Below are 20,677 nucleotides of genomic sequence, written 5' to 3'. Positions count from 1 at the left end.
AGAGGGGGCCATGAAAAACACTGGCGGGCAAAATAAAGGATAATCCCAAGGTGTTTTATAAGTATATTAAGGGCAAGAGGATAACCAAGGAAAGAGTAGGGCCTATTAGGGACCAAAGTGGCAATCTTTGTGTAGAGCCAGAAGATGTAGGTGAGGTTTTAAATGAATATTTTGCATCTGTGTTCACTATGGAGAAGGACGATGTAGGCATAGAAATCAGGCTGGGGGATTGTGATATACTTGAACAAATTAGTATGGAGAGGGAGGAGGTATTAACGGTTTTAGCGGGCTTAAAATTGGATAAATCCCCAGGCCCAAATGAGATGTATCCCAGGCTGCTGTGTGAGGCAAGGGAGGAGATTGCAGGGGCTCTGACACAAATTTTCAGAACGTCTCTGGCCACAGGGGAGGTGCCAGTGGACTGGAGGACAGCTAACTTAGTACCATTATTCAAGAAGGGTAGTAGGGATAAACCAGGGAATTACAGGCCAGTGAGCCTAACATCAGTGGTAGGGAAATTATTGGAAAATATTTTGAAGGACAGAATTAGTCTCCACTTGGAGACGCAAGGATAATCAGCATGGTTTTGTCAGGGGGGTGATTCATGTCTGACCAATTTGATTGAATTTTGAGGGGGGTGACTAGGTGTGTGGATGAGGGTAGTGCAGTTGATGTAGTCTACATGGACTTCAGTAAGGCTTTTGACAAAGTCCCACATGGGAGACTGGTCAAGAAGGTAAAAGCCCATGGGATCCAGGGCAATTTGGCACATTGGATCCAAAATTGGCTTAGTGGCAGGAGGCAGAGGGTGATGGTCGAAGGTTGTTTTCGTGACTGGAAGCCTGTGTCCAGTGGTGTACCGCAGGGATTGGTGCTGGGTCCTTTGCTGTTTGTAGTGTACATCAATATGATTTAGATATGAATGTAGGAGGTATGATCAGTAAGTTCGCAGATGACACAAAAATTGGTGGAGTGGTAAATAGCGAGGAGGGCAGCCTCAGGCTACAGGACGACATAGATGGGTTGGTTAGATGGGCAGAACAGTGGCAAATGGAATTTAACCCTGAAAAGTGTGAGGTGATGCATTTTGGGAGGACTAACAAGGCAAGGGAATACACAATGAGTGGTAGGACCCTAGGAAGGACAGGATCAGAGGGACCTTGGTGTGCATGTACATAGATCCCTGAAGGCAGCAGGACAGGTAGATAAGGTGGTTAAAAGGCATATGGGATACTTATATTCTATGCCTCGGCTAATGAAGGCAAGAGCAGGGAGGTTATGATGGAGCTGTACCAAACGCTAGTTAGGCCACAGCTGGAATACTCTGTGCAGTTCTGGTCGCCACACTATAGGAAGGATGTGATTGCATTGGAGAGGGTGCAGAGGAGATTCACCAGGATGTTAGCTGAAGCGCTCCAGCCCAGGTATGAAGAGAGACTGGACAGGCTGGGGTTGTTTTCCTTAGAGCAGAGAAGGCTGAGGGGGGACCTGAGTGAGGTGTACAAAATTATGAGGGGCATGGATAGGGTAGATAGAAAGGAACATTTCCCCTTAGTAGAGGGGTCAATAACCAGGGGGCATAGTATCAAGGTAAGGGTCAGGAGGTTTAGAGGGGATTTGAGGAAAAACTTTTTCACCCAGAGGGTGGTTGGAATCTGGAACTCACTACCATCCTTTCAGGCAGAGGCAGGAACCCTCACAACATTCAAGAAGCATTTAGATGAGCATTTGAAACACCATAGCATACAAGGCTATGGACCAAGTGCTGGAAAATGGGATTAGAATAGACAGGGCTTGATGGCCGGCACGGACACGATGACTGAATGGCCTCTTTCTGTGCCGTATAACTCTATGACTATGACTCCTGATGAGCTGGCCGAGTCCTGAAGGGCATAGCTGCCAGTCTGGGCCTGCGACAGGAGGTGAGAGAACCAACACGAGGGGAAAAACCTACTTGGCCTCGTCCTCACCAATCTACCTGTCGCAGATGCATCTGTCCATGACAGTATTGGTAGCAGTGACCACCGCACAGTCATTGTGGAGATGAAGTTCCGTCTTCACACTGAGGACACCCTCCATCGGGTTGTGTGGCACTACCACTGTGCTAAATGGGATAGATTCAGAACAGATCTAGCAGCTCAAAACTGGGCATCCATGAGGCACTGTGGGCCATCAGCAGCAGCAGAATTGTATTCCACCACAATCTGTAACCTTCTGGCCCGGCATATTCCTCTACCATTACCACCAAGCCAGGGGACCAACCCTGGTTCAATAAGGAGTGTAGGAGAGCATGCCAGGAGCAGCACCAAGCGTACCTAAAAATTAGGTGCCAACCTGGGGAAGTTGCAACACAGGACTACATGAATGCTAAAAAGCGGAAGCAGCATGCTTTTGACAGGGCTAAGCGATCCCACAATCAACTGATCAGATCAAAGCTCTGCTGTCCTGCCACATCCAGTCTTGAATGGCGGTAGACCATTAAACAACTAACGGGAGGAGGAGGCTCCATGAACATCCCCATCCTCAATGATGGTGAAGCCCAGCATGCGAGTACAAAAGACAAGGCTGAAGCGTTTGCAACCATCTTCAGCCAGAAGTGCAGAGTGGATGATCCATATTCGGCCTCCTCCCGAGGTCCCCACCAGCACAGAAGCCAGTCTTCAGCCAATTCGATTCATTCCATGTGATGTCAAGAAAAGGCTGAGCGTACTGGATACACCAAAGGCCATGGGGCTGTCGTGCTGAAGACTTGTGCTCCAGAACTAGCTGCGCCTCTAGCCAAGCTGTTCCAGTACAGCTACAACACTGGCAGCTACCCGACAACGTGGAAAACTGCCCAGGTATGTGCTGTCCACAAAAAGCAGGACAAATCCAATTCGGCCAATTACCACCCCATCAGTCTACTCTCAATCATCAGCAAAGTGATGGAAGGTGTAATCAACAGTGCTATCAAGCGACACTTACTCACCAATAACCTGCTCACTGATGCTCAATTTGGGTTCCACGAAGACCACTTGGCTCCAGACCTCATTACAGCCTTGGTCCAAACATGGACAAAGGAGCTGAATTCCAAAGGCGAGGTGACTGCCCTTGACATCAAGGCAGCATTTGACCGAGTATGGCATCAAGATGCCCCAGTAAAACTGAAGTCAATGGGAATTGGGGGAAAACTCTCCACTGGCTGGATTCATACCTAGCACAAAGAAAGATGGTTGTGCTGGTTGGAGGTCAATCATCACAGCCCCAGGACATTGCTGCAGCCGTTCCTCAGGGCAGTGTCCTCGGCCCAACCATCTTTAGCTGCTTCATCAATATCCTTCTCTAAACACAAGGTCAGAAGTGGGGATTGTTCGCTGATGACTGCACAGAGTTCAGTTCCATTCGCAACTCCTCAGATAATGAAGCAGTCCATGCCCGCATGCAACAAGACCTGGACGACGTTCAGGCTTGGGCTGCTAAGTGGCAGGTAACATTCGTGCCACACAAGTGCCAGGCAAAGTCTATCCCCAACAAGCAAGAGTCTAACCATCGCCCCTTGACATTTAATGGTATTATCATCGTCAAATCCCCCACCATCAACATCCTGGGGGTCACCATTGACCAGAAACTTAACTGGACCAGCCACATAAATACTGTGGCAACAAGAGCAGGTCAGAGGCTGGTTATTCTGCAGCGAGTGTCTCACCTACTCACTCCCCAAAGCCTTTCCACCATCTACAAGGCACAAGTAAGGACTGTGATGGAATACTCTCCACTTGCCTGGATGAGTGCAGCTCCAGCAACATTCAAGAAGCTTGACATCATCCAGGCAAAGCAGCCCGCTTGATTGGCACCCCATCCACCACCTTAAACATTCACTCCCTCTACCACCGGCGCACCATGGCTGCAGTGTGTACCATCTACAAGATGCACTGCAGCAACTCGCCAAGGCTTCTTCGGCAGCACCTCCCAAACCCGCGACCTCTTCCACCTAGAAGGACAAGGGCAGCAGGCGCATGGGAACACCACCACCTCCAAGTTCCCCTCCAAATCACACACCATCCTGACTTGGAAGTATATTGGCCGATCCTTCATCGTCCCTGGGTCAAAATCCTGGAACTCCCTCCCTGACAGCACTGTGGGAGTACCTTCACTACAAGACTGCAGCGGTTCAAGGCAGCGGCTCACCACCACCTTCTCAAGGGCAATAAATGCTCGCCTTGGCAGCGACGCTCACATCCCATGAACCAATAAAAAAAACACTGCTGATGACACTTCTTAAAGTGCATCCAGGAGAGCTTTTTGAGCCAGCATGTAGAAAGTCCTACAAGAGAGGGGGCGGTACTGGACCTAATTCTAGGGAATGTGGCCGGCCAAGTGGAAAAAGTGCTAGTAGGTGAGCACTTTGGTGATAGTGACCATAATATGGTAAGATTTAAGGTGGCCATGGAAAAGGACAGGGATGGGCCGGAAATAAAGGTTCTAAATTGGGGGAAGGCCGATTTTAATAGGATAAGGCAGGATCTGGCCAAAATGGACTGGGATCAGCTACTTGTAGGAAAATCCGCATCGGAGCAATGGGAGGCTTTCAGAAGGGAGATTGAGATCATACAATGGCAACATGTTCCCGTAAAGGTCAAGGGTGGTTCCAAAAACCACAGGGAACCTTGGATGTCAGGGGATATACGAGAATGGATTAGGAAAAAAAGGAGGGCTTTTGGTAGATACAAAAGGCTAAAGACGGAGGAAGCCCTAGAGGAGTACAAAAAGTGCAGGGGGATACTTAAAAAAGAAATTAGGAGATCAAGGAGGGGCCATGAAATAACACTGGCAAGCAAAATAAAGGAAAATCCGAAGATGTTTTATAAGTATATTAAGGGTAAGAGGATAACTAGGGAAAAAATAGGGCCCATTAGGGACAAAAGTGGCAATCTGTGTGTGGAGCCGGAAGATGTAGGAGGGGTTCTAAATGAATTTTTTGCTTCTGTTTTCACTATGGAGAAGGACGATGTAGACATAGAAATAGGGCGGGGGGACTGTGATATGCTCGAACATATTAACATCGAGAGGGAGGAGGTATTGGCGGTTTTAGCTGGCCTAAAAATGGATAAATCCCCAGGCCCGGATGAAATGTATCCCAGGCTGCTGTGTGAGGCAAAGGAGGAGATTGCGGGGGCTCTAACACATATATTCAGGACCTCTCTGGCCACAGGGGATATGCCAGAGGACTGGAGAACCGCTAATGTAGTACCATTATTCAAGAAGGGTAGTAGGGAAAAACCGGGGAACTACAGGCCAGTGAGCCTAACATCAGTGGTAGGAAAATTATTGGAAAAAATCCTGAGGGACAAAATGTGTCTCCACTTGGAGAGGCAAGGATTAATCAGGGATAGTCAACATGGCTTTGTCAAGGGAAGATCATGTCTGACTAATTTGATTGAATTTTTTGAGGGGGTGACTAGGTGTGTGGATGAGGGTAACGCAGTGGATGTGGTATACATGGATTTCAGTAAGGCCTTCGATAAAGTCCCGCACAGGAGACTGGTCAAGAAGGTAAGAGCCCATGGAATCCAGGGTGCCTTGGCACATTGGATACAAAACTGGCTTAGTGGCAGAAGGCAGAGGGTGATGGTCGAAGGTTGTTTTTGTGACTGGAAGCCTGTGGCCAGTGGGGTACCACAGGGATCGGTGCTGGGTCCCTTGCTGTTTGTGGTCTACATTAATGACTTGGATATGAATGTAAAAGGGTATGATCAGTAAGTTCGCGGATGATACAAAAATTGGTAGGGTGGTAAATAGCGAGGAGGGTAGCCTCAGTCTGCAGGACGATATAGATGGGTTGGTCAGATGGGCGGAACAGTGGCAAATGGAATTTAACCCGGAAAAGTGCGAGGTGATGCACTTTGGGGGGACTAACAAGGCAAAGGAATACACAATGAATGGAAAGACCCTAGGCAAGACGGAGGGTCAGAGGGATCTGGGTGTGCAAGTACACAGATCCCTGAAGGCGGCGGAACAGGTGGATAAGGTGGTAAAAAAGGCATATGGGATACTTGCCTTCATTAGCCGAGGCATTGAATATAAGAGCAAGGAGGTTATGATGGAGCTGTATAAAACACTGGTTAGGCCACAGCTGGAATATTGTGTGCAGTTCTGGTCGCCACACTACAGGAAGGATGTGATCGCGTTAGAGAGGGTGCAGAGGAGGTTCACCAGGATGTTACCAGGGCTGGAGTGCTTCAGCTATGAAGAGAGACTGGGCAGGTTGGGTTTGTTTTCCTTGGAGCTGAGGAGGCTGAGGGGGGACATGATTGAGGTGTACAAAATTATGAGGGGCATAGATAGGATGGATGCTGAGGAGCTTTTTCCCTTAGTAGAGGGGTCAATAACTAGGGGGCATAGATTCAAGGTAAAGGGCGGGAGGTTTAGAGGGGATTTGAGAGAACTTTTTCACCCAGAGGGTGGTTGGAGTCTGGAACTCACTGCCTGAAAGGGTTGTGGAGGCAGAAACCCTCACAACATTTAAGAAGCATTTGGATGTGCACTTGAAATGCCATAGCATACAAGGCTACGGGCCAAATGCTGGAATATGGGATTAGATTAGACAGGGCTTGATGGCCGGCGCGGACACGATGGGCCGAAGGGCCTCTATCCGTGCTGTATTACTCTAAGTGTTGCTGCAGGAATTTGTTCAATCTAAAATGACAGGTTGAGTTTACAAATTACTGATGAGGCAGAGACTGGGAAGACAGAGTTTGTTTTGCACCTGTAATGCCCAGACTGCCTTCCCAACAATGAACTCTGCTGTTGCATGTTGAAGAGATTTTACACAGTTATCAGCTGCTCTGACAAGTGCCACCTCACCTGGGAAATAAAACAGCAGCTTGTTTGATCCAAGCCAAGTGCCTTTTGTGGCAGAGGGGGGTGGCATAGTTATTAAGTACTCAACAGGCCTTCCTAGCCCGAAGAGAAAATAAAGGTATAATTTTTAAATGTCAATAAACTAGTTGAAAATGCTGCAGAAATTGATTTTTTTTTTTTTAAATAAAAGCCCATGTCTCTCACAAACTCAAAACAATTCACACACGATTACTTTGAAACGCACTGAATGTTCTTATGGATGCAAACATGGCAGCCATTTTGTACAGTCATAGAATGGTTACAGCACAGAAGGCGGCCATTCGGCCCATCAAGCCCATGCCGGCTCTCTGCAAGAGCACTTCAGCTAGTCCCACTCCACCGCCCTTTCCCCATAGCCCTGCAATTGTTTCTCCTTCAGCTACTTATCCAATTCCCTTTCGAAAGCCACGATCGAGTCTGCCTCCACCGCCCTTTCAGGCAGTGCATTCCAGATCCTAACCACTCGCTGCGTAAAATAATTCTTCCTCTTGTCACCTTTCGTTCTTCTGCCAATCACCTGAAATCTGTGTCCTCTGCTTCTCGACCCTTCCACCAATGGTAACAGTTTCTCTCCACTCTGTCTAGACCCCTCATGATTTTGAGCACCTCTAGGAAATCTCCCCATAACCTTCTCTGTTCCAAGGATATCATAGTTAACAAGTTCCCAAAATAGCAATGAAATGAATCGCCAGTTAATTAGACTCTTTTGGTGTGGTTTGAGGGAAAAATATTGGTCGGGACACCAGAAGGACTCCCTGCACTTCTTTGCTTTAATGCCACTGGATCTTTAACCACTGACCTGAACAGGCAGGTGGAGACTTAACGTCTCCTCCAAGAATTGCCCCTCTGACAAAACAGCCCTCCCTCAGTGGTGCATCGAAACGTCATCCTAGATCATGTACTCAACTTCTGCAAGGGGGCTTGAACCCATAACCTCGGGAGACACAAGCTGACACACAGTTGTTCTGTGCACTGAACACAGAAATAACTAGCAAATTTAAGCATGCAGTAGCAGCATCATGTTGTTGCTCTTGTGTGTATATATACACGCTTTACCTGGTTAATGGTTAATACAAAAAGAGAGACCTTGGATGGCTTCAATTTTTTTTGTAATGGGAATACGTAAATGCTCAATGGCTTTTTGCATTAAAAATGTATCGTCGTTTATTTTGAATATGCACCAAATGGCTTTTAAGCACAGCTATTATCTCTTTAGTTGCCAAATGGTTCCCTATTTAATGGAATGCGTGTACATCTATACCCCAAAGCCAATTTTCTTAAAAGCATTTGAGCCTCCTTCATGCAATAGCAGACCTCTTTGGGTTCTTTGAGACTCCCTGCACTTCCAAACTGTTTTCCAATGGTATTGCTCACAGCAGGGTAGATTGGCTTTATATGACGAGGTGTTATACCATGCAACGTACAATGTAAAATTCCGCTGACAAGCTGCAGTGTAGTTTTACCGGGTCTGTTGGTCAAAGTCCAACTGTTGTAAATCACACATCCCCAGATGAATTCGAGGGCATTTGCTTTTACTTTAAGATGCTACTTGTGTATTCGTAGGTTGACTTTCATTTGTTGCTTTTTTGTTACAACACAACTGGTCTACAGCCCAGAAGGGGGCTCTTTGAAAGAGCTGTCCAATCAGTCCCACACCCCAGCTTTTTCACCATAACCCTGCAAATTAGTCCTCTTCAAGGTCATAGGAAAAAAAAAATAACACCACCGTCTCAGAAAGAGTGGCAAAAAAACCCTTGTATCCTCAAGATTGATTGTTTGGCATAATCCCATAGCAATAATAAATGGTTCAGTAAGATTAAACTCCCTAACTGGACAGTGCTTCTGCAAGTAGATTTAGATTCTTCTCTTGAATAGAACACTGGCATAATCGAAGAGCTCTTTCCAACATCATGTTTTGGTCCTCTCCATATTCCAATACAGAACTGGCTCAGACTCCAGGTTCATTGAGAACTAATTTTGCATATTGTGGGGGAAACTCGGTTTGCTGCAAAATGCTCAAATTATTGAAATTTACATATTTGATGACTACACAAGGTTCATTGTTTTCATTGATCAAAGAGCAGTGAATGAGGTACATATTTTTTGATTACAAGAACCATTTATTAGGTAATAAAACTCAATTAACCATTTGGGTTAGGGCAAAGGGAGCACACACATCTGCATTCATGCAAGTAGTATTTAATAAAAGAACAGAAACCTTGGAAAAACAGGTGACAGAAATGCTGTTTTTTGGTTCAGGTTTCCAGTTTTATCAGTACAGTAGTATGTTGGTGCCCTGTTGCTATTTGTGTCAGTATACGACAGTAAAAGATAGATTTAAAAAACTAGTTTCCATGTGATAAATGTCAGACTGCGAGCCTACACTTGAAAGGTTCCAAAACACATGTTGCACTGACACTCCCATTGCAACATGAAACATTTCTTGCTGCCTGCATATGCTCACCAAATAAGAGTGATCCGAATGAAAGCTAGTACTTCATTACTATTTGTTCAAATTAACTTTTCAACATAAAAGTATGTGGAGAATGGAATGATTTATTACAGTTTTGCATCAAAACAAAACACAAGGCAATGTTCCCCCCAGTTAACTAAATGGGATTTGTTTTGACTGTGGTCACGGCCCAGCTTTCACAACAGTACCGTGCATAAATGTTCCTTGTGCATGCATGTTATATTGTACTTTAGGGCATTCGTGTAACAGCAATGACTACAGTGGCCATCTTAATGAGCTAGGTCGTTTTACTGCCAAGTTCTGGGCAACATCCTGCATGCCTTGAGCAGAGATATGTATTTTGTCAGTCTCGGGTTGTAAACCACAAATTTGCCTTCCATATTGCTCTTCTGTTTTATGCAGCTGCTTCGGCTAACCCCGTAAGATGAAATGGCCAGCAAAAACAGTTGACAATGGAAGCATTTCTTCAATAAAAAACTTAACCGGCTCAGCTGACACGGTACATCAGGGGAATATTTCTTTCAAAGTAACAATAGTTTGGAGGGAACCAGATCCCCTAGATTACTGGAACCTCTCAAATAAAAATAAAGAGCTCCAATAGATCCCTGCAAAGACTGTACTGCTTTAACTCAGCCTCATAAAAGCTCCCTCCAATATGAAGATTAAAGTTTCTATTCTGCGCAGTTGATGGAAAATGATGTTCGTCTTGGGGAAAGCAGAAGAAGTGAGCAGGAATGAAAGTGCTGAAGGTGTCATTTTACCACAAACTCTTAAAAGAATCCAATATGGCTCCAGTCCAATTACTAGGGGGAAAAAAAGACTTTTTATAACTTGGTCTGTGTTTGTACAACTCCAGATTGTGTCCGTGTAAACCATCCCCACCAAAGCACACACCAGCCATGGGCGTGACCTCAAACTTTCTTCATCCTGTTCGTCTCATTATACTTAATGCTTATCCCTGAACAGGTGGGGGGGGAGAAAAATATGGCAGCGGCAACCAAAAAATAAATGGCCACTACCATATTTTTCTGCCTCCTGTTAATGTGTTCCCTCTGCAGTATAAATAGGCTAACAGGACAGAGAAGGTGTGTCCCCTTTCATCCATTTCAACAGCAATTAGCTTTTTTTGGGGGAAAAAAAAATCTCATCCGAACTACGGCAGCACATGTATAACCTATCGAAGAACAGCTAGGTTAGACGTGCGAGAACCAGCAATACCTGTTAATTCAAAGGTGGAACCGCCAACATCAATGCCAGAATTCAGTATTTCAATAAATTTACATTAGAGCAGCTATAAGGAAACGCTTAATGCAGAACACTTAAAAGATTAGTCTCAATATTTGCTGTACTAACTGCATGGAGTTTCTAGTTAACAGGCGAAGAACCACTACAAAAAAAGACTGAAATTTGCCTATTAGTTCAAACACCTCAAAAATTTAAATCTTCAGATGAAAGTACAAAAATCTGTTTTATTTTGGGACAATAGCTCAACCCTCTCTCTGGTGCTACAGTTGATTTGTTGTTATTCAATTTTTTCTCATTGTCTTTCCTTCTGTCCTGAAGGTGCCATTTCCAGAGGACACCAATCTTCCTTTACCCACGTTATTTTTCATATATGAGCCTGAACAGCGAGTATTGGATTATTCAATCATGAGGGCATCACAGCTAAGCCTCATCCTCTCATGCCCCCGCATTCACACATGTACATTGCCAGCTCGGAATGACCGGATACAGCAATCTGGAACGGCAACCCTTACTCGGTGTCCTTTTTTCACCCCCATTTCTCTTATCCTTGCCTCCTTGAAAAAAGCCAGGTCAAACTTAAGGCACTGCCATCCCATCTAAGATCGACCAGCTCAGCACAGATCAAGGCTTGAACCTGACATTCCTGGTCTGTATTCCTCATGACCCAACAGGCTGACAATGAAGCCAACATCATGGTTGACAGAATTACAATTTCATCACAGGAAGTCAGCTGCATAGGTTAGTTATGTGGGACATCAAAGCAGATCAGAAATGGCTGCACATTGTCAGCTATCTGTACTGACAATATCCAACCCTGACTAAAAGACAGATTTGACAGGTGGTGTTCTTCCTTGTAGAGCTCAACTGTTGAGTTAAGCTTTTCTTTATATTTCAACACTCATTAATTAGAAGTCTTATTTTAGTATGAGCAAAACACTTGCAAATTAACCATTGCTTAAAATAAGATTGCACCACACCACTACTGTACAGAGAACAGTGACAGTAATGGAGTACTGTGGTACTTCAAAAAACAAATATGTACACTTAAGATACACTACCATTGCACATCAGATCTCTATTGATCAGAGGCAGAAAGGGAATAAGGTACTTTATTTACATAAAGAAACTGCATAATTTAAAATAAATGAACGCACTATAGCCAAGACACATGGCCAAGAACATGCAACAGGCCTACAGTAAGAATGTCTGAAATCTATTATCCAGCAAGTGGTTCTGAAATATACTCTAGTCCGCAAGTCATGCCAATAAGAAAGAGAAAAGTGTGTTTCATTTTTACTTGTGATGTATTAATTTATACCAGGCCAGCAGCATCCCTTGCTGTAGTTAGTGGAATTACAGTAGTGGAGTATGAATTAGATCTACATCAGTCACAAAACATTAATGAACAAAGCATTATTGAGAGACAGTTTGGTAATGTAGGATGGATTGGCAACAGAAAACAGAGCCCAAAATGGTCCTTCAGCAATCTACCAAGTCCTAAAGCTTTCTCAATTTACAAGCTTCATCAGCATTTTTAAATGCTTTTCAGGAGAATGATGTCATCAACCTTTGCAAAATGATATGAAATGGCCTTGTCCCCGTGCAAACAATGGAAATAAGTGCCAAAGTTAGCCTGCAAAATGCATTCCTAGCTCACTGCAACTTTATACTTGAAGGAAAGTACAGGGGAGATGAGTGATCAACAAACATCCAATCTATTTTCTTGGCATTATTATTCCCCTTCACCCTTTATCGCCAGCTAAGATTGGTACTTGCCAAGAGCACCACATCTCAACTAGGTAATAAAGAGTGGAGGGGCAAGCTTGTGTCGAACCCCTCTTGTACACATCCTACTGACTACTAGTTAAAGACTGGTCTTGGAAAAGGCCAAGAAATATGTTCTCTTCTCACTTGGTTAATGGCGCAGGACATAAAAGTGAAAGAGAGGGGGAAAAAATAACTTGCAAAAAAAATACATACTGCAAAACAATTTATAAATTAATAAAGTTATTTGTATTACATGGTCACAGTGAGAAATGTAGCATTTTTAAAATCATACAATAAATTTAATGCTAGATTTAAGTACCTACATTACATTTCTATAAGAAACAACTCGAGGACAAGAGAGAGAGAGTCAGGCCATCTAATCCAGTCCTTTGGTGATCCACACACAACTTAACCTGAGCTCTACTAAATGTACTTAACCCCGAGGGCAGTAACTGATCACGTGCAAAAATTTGCAAGATGACAAAGCAACACTTCTACGATAGTCTGTTAACAAGACACTTATCTGAACTGCAAATACTTTAATGTTAAATTTGTTAATGCTTGAAATGAAAACAGTAATTCAGGATTAGCTTCACAATTTAGAACTATAACTGTTAAAAGCCACCACTTCATTTATTTCCAGATGTAAGCAAAGAAACAAACTGGGGGCAATTTTAACTTAACCCGCCCGTCAGGAAACTGACGGGATTGGGTGCAACGCTAGTTTTACACCCCCCATTTTACTCGCCATTGAAGCCAATGGAGTGAAAAACCTGCTTTCCACCTGATCCCGTGGGTTTCCTGCCCAGTGAGTTAGGTTCAAATTACCCCCAAAACGACTGAAATATTCCATCCTACAAAAAAAGTGCCCAAAAGCAAACCTTAAAAAGGATTATACATTGTTTCAAGTAGTAGTAAATATTGAGTCTTAAGTAAAAATAATTTTGTTTTAAAATGGAGGTTTGTCAAACTACACACTGAATCCGTGTTCTAAAAAGGCACATGCACCTGCACAATAAAGGGCGGCTTTTCCCTCAGTGCTCAGCATTAAGCTGCCCACAGACAGACACTACAATCATGCACAAGCTGCAGGACAAACATCATTGCAACCAAACCAGAAAAGCTCAGTGACTGGCAGCAGCACCATCCACTCATAAGCAGACAGCAATTCACATCACAGGACATTCAACACCAGTCATAGAGAGATTCTGGAATCATTGTTCTCTTATATGATAACGGAATTATTCTTAGCACTGACTTTTTTGTAAAATGTTGGTAGTCGTTTTACCAATAGCAGAATTCATAGCATTTGCAACTCACACACCTTTTTCCATTTATATATGTTGAGTTAAACTCTTATCTTTAAAAAAAAACCACACTTCCCTCATCCTTCCTGAAAGTACAAAAACTGTAGTAAAATATTGACATGCTCATCAGATTCACACCTGCAAGCCAATATTTGTAAGTACCATGCCAGAGTTAACTTGTTACAAACAGAAAACATTTTATCATGATTTTCCTTGGTATGATCTTCATTTACATTGAACAAGTAAAGGTACTCAGTTACAACTTCCTCAAAGCCACTAGATTGCAAATGAACCATTTCATTTCAACTGTGCATGTTGTAGATAACATTTAAAGAACACCATGTGCATGCGAGTTTGTAAACACTTCACAATACCTGCAGCAACAAAACTCGTGGGACAAATCTAAAATGCAATTAGGCCAGATCACAGATATTTCTACCATTATCCCACCAGGATAATGTTCACTTTACTTAGCAGCTAATAATGTACAACATAAATTATATGATTCTTGTTTCTGCAATTGTGCATCAGATTATCAGAGCTTCACTGGTGTGAAGAAAATATAAATGGCAATAGTTCTCTTCTCATTACAGGTACAAGAGCAAAGAGTTCCATACCGTGAATGTAAAAGGAGCTTTAATCCGCCTTTAGATAGCAAGAGAAAAATATCAATGATTACGATCTACGTTATCTGATCATTAGATATGATGGCTCTGGGAAACCTTCCATGATGCAGGTTATTGCGTGTAGGTGCAGTTGCATCTTGTCTGTATCAGGATCTTTCAACCCAACCTCCTCTCAACTTGCTTTGCAGCAAAACAACATGCCACTCAGTGTTGATCGTAACCAGTTGATCATTCCAGTTTTCAAGTGTGTGCTGAATGAGCTGAAAACATTGTTTTCATAGTTCCTTTCAAGTTATTCTGTTTACATTAAAGAATTTATAATGTAGAGCACAGCTTTTCAAATTTAGGGTCACTAAACCTCACGGGGTCCATTAGGAGATCCCAGGGGGTCCCGAGGTAAAGGGTTAGTATACTAATAAAGACATTTTCTGCAATTATAGAACAGGCTCCCTTTGGTAGCTCACAGTCTTTTGGAAATTAAAATAAGGGGTCTCTAGGAATGTATTAACATTTCCACGAGATCTCACACACGCACAAAAACATAAAAACAAATGGCCTGGAGTTAATTTTATCTGGAACCTGGTCAGACCTTGGTCTGAAACCCATACTAACTTGTTGCACAGGCTTTAAAAAAAAAACCTTGCCTTTATACAGCATTTTTCATGACCTCAAGACATCCCAAAGCACTTTACAGCCAATGAAATATTTTTTGGAGTGTAGTCACTGTTGTAATGGAAGAAACGCAGCAGCCAATTTGCACACAGCAAGGTCCCACAAACAGCAATGTGATAATGACCAGATAAACTGTTTTTTCGGTGATGTTGGTTGAGGGATAAATATTGGCCAGGACACTGGGGGGCACTCCCCTGGTCTTCTTTGTGGGGTCTTTTACATCCATCTGAGAGGCAGGCGGAGCCTTGGTTTAACATCTCATCCTGGAAAGAAAAAAAGCCCATGCCTTCTAGCCTTATGCAGGTGATGTCATTCATCCAGGAACCCTCTCCTTGCCCATATTCATTGCTGCAGTGGGAACGACTGAAGACATTAACCATTTTTTTTTACTTTCCAAACTATTTATTCAGATGGATGGTCCCTACACAGCAGGATAGGAAGAGGAGCAGTGGGACTGTAGACAAGCTATAGCAGAGTAGAAAAGAGTGGGAACGTGAAGGCCATTCCCTCCCCCAACACTCAGGCTGAAAAATTGGTCACCAGTACAAGAAAGATTTTTTTTGAGCTTACAGGAACATAGATTCTTTATGCAAATTTTACTATCCTTTTAAAAATTAAAATATGACACTCAAAACTATTCTCACGATGGTGTACTGACAGCAGAAAATTGGGCTGTGTTTGAATTGGCCACTGGTGCTGATGTAGAATCAATCCTTTGCAACATAAAGGGCAATAATATTCTAATCGGACAGTCAGTAAATTCAGTAACTTGTGTGTTTGAGTCTCTCATTCTTCTTCACTACCACTTTATGCTTGAAAATGGAGAGTTACAGGCAGCCTATAGCAGAACTTTTTGCATATGGTAATAATGTGATGAGGTGTTTCACTCCACTGACACCATGAACAGGCTTTGGGCTGAACCCCCCATTCATAAATGACCCGAGACAGGAACTTCATGGTCACAGAAGTAGTTTTACACAGTATCTATTATTAGGCTGCTTCTAGCTAGTGCTTTAAAAATACAAAACACAGCAACTGAGGTCGATGATACCAAATAAATAGATACTTGATTTTGTGAAAATTAGCATTATGGCAATTCAGTACAATGCACATTCCCTTTAATTACAACCTTCTGTATCAAATGAAAATATATAACCAATCATGGAAATAAATGTTTAAAAATTCTGTTTTTTTAACTACCCTTTCAGCTAATACAGGCACAATAACTACACTCTCGTCTTGAAGTATTACACATTCTTTTTTACAATGCCAATAAAGGTTCCTGGGAAAATTGCTGCTGAGGGACTCTAAATTGAACATCTTTTCAGTCTACCATCCCCCCAATATTTGTTCACTGTATCCTATAGATGGGCTTGCTAATCAATGGAAAAAGGAGGGGCTTGTTGAACATGTTCCTCTGAAACATTTAACCCCACACTTTTCAGGCCCGTCAAGTCTGGCAAAGTGCACTTCATCCATCACTTCCAAACTAAACAGGACTGGTGTATAAACTAAACTGAATTCTGAAGTTTTGCAATTTATAACTCAACTCCACAACCAAACATACAAGCTGCAATCAAGTCACAATTCAGAGACTTTGAAGGCTATTTGCTATGGGCTGCCAATAAATTCCATTGAAAAGTCCTGTGCCTGTTTTCTGTGATGCTAGTAGGACTATTTTGATTAGGATCAATAGGGTGACACTGGGCGCCCATTGCCAACATGACAAAGACAGCACTACAAGTGCCTCCCTCAAGAGAAAGGCATCACTAATATACAATTACAGATGCCCCAATCAAACCAAGAAATGTACAAATTAAAATAGATGCAAATCATAATCATGTTTTCCTCATCAATTATATGGTTAATGTCCTGCAGTGCCCACTGGTCACGGAAGGCCTCAAGCTACTGGTGGGCACCACATGATCCTCTCCAGGGCCACCAAGGCATCCACAAGGCCGTGGAAGAGAGACAAGCAGGCAGAACGACCTTCCCTGCATATCATGGACCCATGAATGATGGTTTTGACCAGGTCCAGGAGCAAATCCAAAGGGAGGTCCTCAAACTGCTCGCCCTCTTGCGTACTAGGTGACCCAAGATCCAGAATGGCGAACTGAACTTTCACCAAAAACTGAGGCACACTTTTCCTTTGGTCACAAAATACAAGCACGACACACATATAATTAATAAATGAGTTATGCAAACTGAGTAAAAGGATCATTTTACAATATATATTATTATATGTTATTAATACATGTTATAGTCAAACAGGAAGAGTTCTGGTTATCACACAAGATTTAAAAAAAGTTAAAATAAATATGAAACATGGACTCGTCAGTTTCCTGAATGATAATTCAACACCTTCACCGAAGCGTACGAGAGCATGGGCCTTACACTAAACATCTGTAAGACAAAGGTCCTCTACCAACTTGCCCCCGCCACACAGTACTGCCCCCCGATTATCAAAATCCACGACAAGGCCTTGGACAACGTGGACCACTTTCCATACCTCAGGAGCCTACTGTCAACAAGGGCAGACGTCGATGACGAAGTCCAACACTGCCTTCAGTGTGCCAGTGCAGCTTTCGGTCGCCTGAGGAAGAGTGTGTTTGAAGACCAGGACCACAAACCCGGCACTAAGCTCATGGTCTACAGAGCAGCAGTGATACCCGCCCTGCTGTATGCCTCAGAGACATGGACCATGCACAGCAGACACCTGAAAGCACTGGAGAGGTACCACCAACGCTGTGTCTCCGCAAGATCCTGCAAATCCATTGGCAGGATAGGCACACCAATGTCTGTGTTCTTGCTCAGGCCAACATCCCCAGCATCGAAGCTTTGACCACGCTCGATCAGCTCCGATGGACGGGCCACATCGTCCGCATGCCCGATACGAGACTCCCAAAACAAGCGTTCTACTCGGAGCTCCGGCACGGCATGAGAGCCCCAGGTGGGCAGAGGAAATGCTTCAAGGACACCCTCAAAGCCTCCTTGAAAAAATGCAACATCCCCACTGACACCTGGGAATCCCTGGCCCAAACCGCACAAAGTGGAGGAGAAGCATCCGAGAAGGTGCCGAACACCTCAAGTCTCTTCGCCGGGAGCAAGCAGAAGCCAGGCGCAAGGAGCGCATGTCAACCCAAGCACCCCACCCACCCGCCCCTTCAACCACCGTCTGCCCCACCTGTGACAGAGACTGTAGGTCCCGCATTGGACTAATCAGTCACCTGAGAACTCATTTTTAACGTGGAAGCAAATGAACGTCGGTTCCGAGGGACTGCCTAAGAAGAAGAATATACTGAAGTGTTGCAACACCTAAAAAACTCTCTTCCTGCAAGCGGACACTCTTACAAAATGGATCTCACTCTTCTTCCTGCTTTGTGATGCAAGCCACACAGCAAAACACGAGAACCATAAAGGATGTTGGCGGGGCTGGGAAGCTTTAGGAAGATCTCCCCCCCCCTCCAATTTTCTTTCCCGATTTCATGAACGTGCTTTCACTTGGGTATGATCCCACAGATCTCAGCAATCCCCTGGTACATTAGGTTCACTCGTGTACGATGAGTACAATGAGTGAACAATGAACACCAACCGTCTAATTTGCTATGGAAGGCATCGCCAATAAGTCCAATCTCAGGTGCACATCTCAGTTTCACTTTCATGAACCACTGAAATGACATCACCTTGACCCCTCGTGCGTGTTACAGTCACAACACAGATTATGTAGGATGTTGAAAATCCTGTTAATATATTAACAAAAAGGCCATCTCACAATCTCTTCTCACCACTTAATGATGCACTGAACCTGGACAAGACTTATTGTCACCTTACCTACCTCTGCAACACCACTTCCCAGCACCTCAACAAAACTGAACAACAGAAGATTGGAAATATAAGCACAGTTCCAGTATGGTAATAAAACATAACTCAAAAGGGGAAATAAACCAGACTGCAAAACATGATTTTAGTAGCAAAACGTACCAAAACATATGGCAAAAGCTTGCTCAACCTGAAAAAAAAATAACCAAAATGGAATGGAACATTATGCACAATGTATTCTAAAATTACCTGATAATTCAAAATATAAGCACTAGATTTACACATTGCTGCATCATTTACATTCCTTAGTTCAAATGATTGGATAATTCAGTTTTTTGTGCAAAATGCTAATTCAAATTATCAGCAGTAGACAAGAGTACGTGACATGTTCCTTGACAGCGAGAACAGAACCTTAGGATTATGATTTTATAATCACTCGAAGTTGACGCTCATGGTTAGAGGTCACTGGCGACCGTTATCTGCCGCACTGCTTTGCAGCACACTCACTGCCAACAGTTATTCAGACCACTTGAGGAAAAAGCAAAAGTTTGCACCGAACACATGTTCCACGAGTTGCTGGTCACTGAATTCCATGTCATTGTGCGATGGCGCTTTTCTTGGGGTTATTACGAAAAATATAACATTGGGGGAAAAAAATACATTTCTGGACTCCTCTCACCAGACTTCGCGACAGGCATTTACTGACACAGCAGAGGGTATCGCCATGACAATAACATCTGCAAAAAAATGTACCGATTAAAAATAGAGACAAGTTTTCAAAGTCTCTGCCACTGACTGTCACGTGTTAAATTAAAGGGGAGTTGCATGCGTGTCCAGTGAAGCGTGGTTGGAGGCAGCGTGGTGTGGGGACTGGACACTGCAGCTGAGGGAGCGGGACGGGATTTCCCCTTTTACACTGAAACATTGTTACAGCGCGGGGAGGGGGGTTTCCCCGCCCCACTGAGTAAAAACTGGGGGCTGGCTGAGGGAGGAAGAGGTGGAGAGGGGAGATTTAAAAAAAAGGTGCAATCCAGTTTTTGCAGCCCGCAATCCAATGTGCAACCTTGCCCACCTCGGCTGCACACGCCCCCATCTAATCTGCACGGATTGTGGCACTGACCGTAGTTGTCGTCCTCCTCCATGGCCGAGAGTTGTCCTGCTCCTGCGGCACCGGTCACCAGCTGACTGGGGCTCCCTCGCGCTCCGGGACTCAACTCTGCTCGGCTCGAGCGGACCAGCCACCCGCCCTGACGTCAGCGCCCATCCCCCGGGGAGGGGAGGGGGCGTGGCCGCGGCTGGCGGTCACGTGACCTGGCAGCTGCTCGCTGACAAGCAGCTGCTCGAGCTCCACCTGCCCCGGGCTCGCCCAAGGTCACGCTGCTGTTTGCAGAGCCGCTGCTGTCAATAAATCAAACTCATGCACACCCTCCCTCCCTCCAACATGCGCATCAAAAAAAATCAGACAAGTTTGCCACATTTTGCATACAATCTGATCCCCAAAACGTGGACTCCCCCCCCCCCACGACGCCCATTGCAAAACCTGCTGGGCTTGCGATCTGCAAAGTCGACTCCGAACATTGGGATTATACAAAACAACCATTTTACAGCAATAGCAAAATTGCACCACCTCAGTTTTAAAAAAATAATTGATTTCCACTAGAGGGAGAGTTTGCTGGCCCTAGCTGGTGGTAAAACTACCTGTACAGCTGATGGTCCGTCAACCAAGCAAAGAGCGTTTTGTGCTGAATTGTTCAACTTTTTCAGTAGAGTAGAACAGATTATTTTTATTTTTATTTAAAAAAGGGGGGGGGGGGTGGACAGTAGAATTGGGTGGTGGGCTGCCACTTCACCTCTGGGGATTCTCTATACTCTGCCCCCAACATGCCCGA

General features: G+C 44.1%; 1 protein-coding gene across 1 annotated transcript in view; it reads right to left on the bottom strand.

The window, feature by feature from the left end:
* Window positions 1–20,038, bottom strand: part of cyth1b (cytohesin 1b) — a 260,252-nt gene extending 240,214 nt beyond the window's left edge. The window contains exon 1 of the mRNA XM_085963766.1: window positions 19,909–20,038. Within this exon, the coding sequence (XP_085819892.1) occupies window positions 19,909–19,930 (22 nt within the window). The 5' untranslated portion in view covers window positions 19,931–20,038. The remainder of the gene's footprint in view (window positions 1–19,908) is intronic.
* Window positions 20,039–20,677: the final 639 nt, after the last annotated feature.

This window comes from Somniosus microcephalus, chromosome 21 (assembly GCF_052327205.1).
Source record: "Somniosus microcephalus isolate GS21.2 chromosome 21, FLI_Smic_1.0, whole genome shotgun sequence".
Classification (NCBI taxonomy): Eukaryota; Metazoa; Chordata; class Chondrichthyes; order Squaliformes; family Somniosidae; genus Somniosus; species Somniosus microcephalus.
This window is presented reverse-complemented; position numbering and strand designations above follow the sequence as displayed.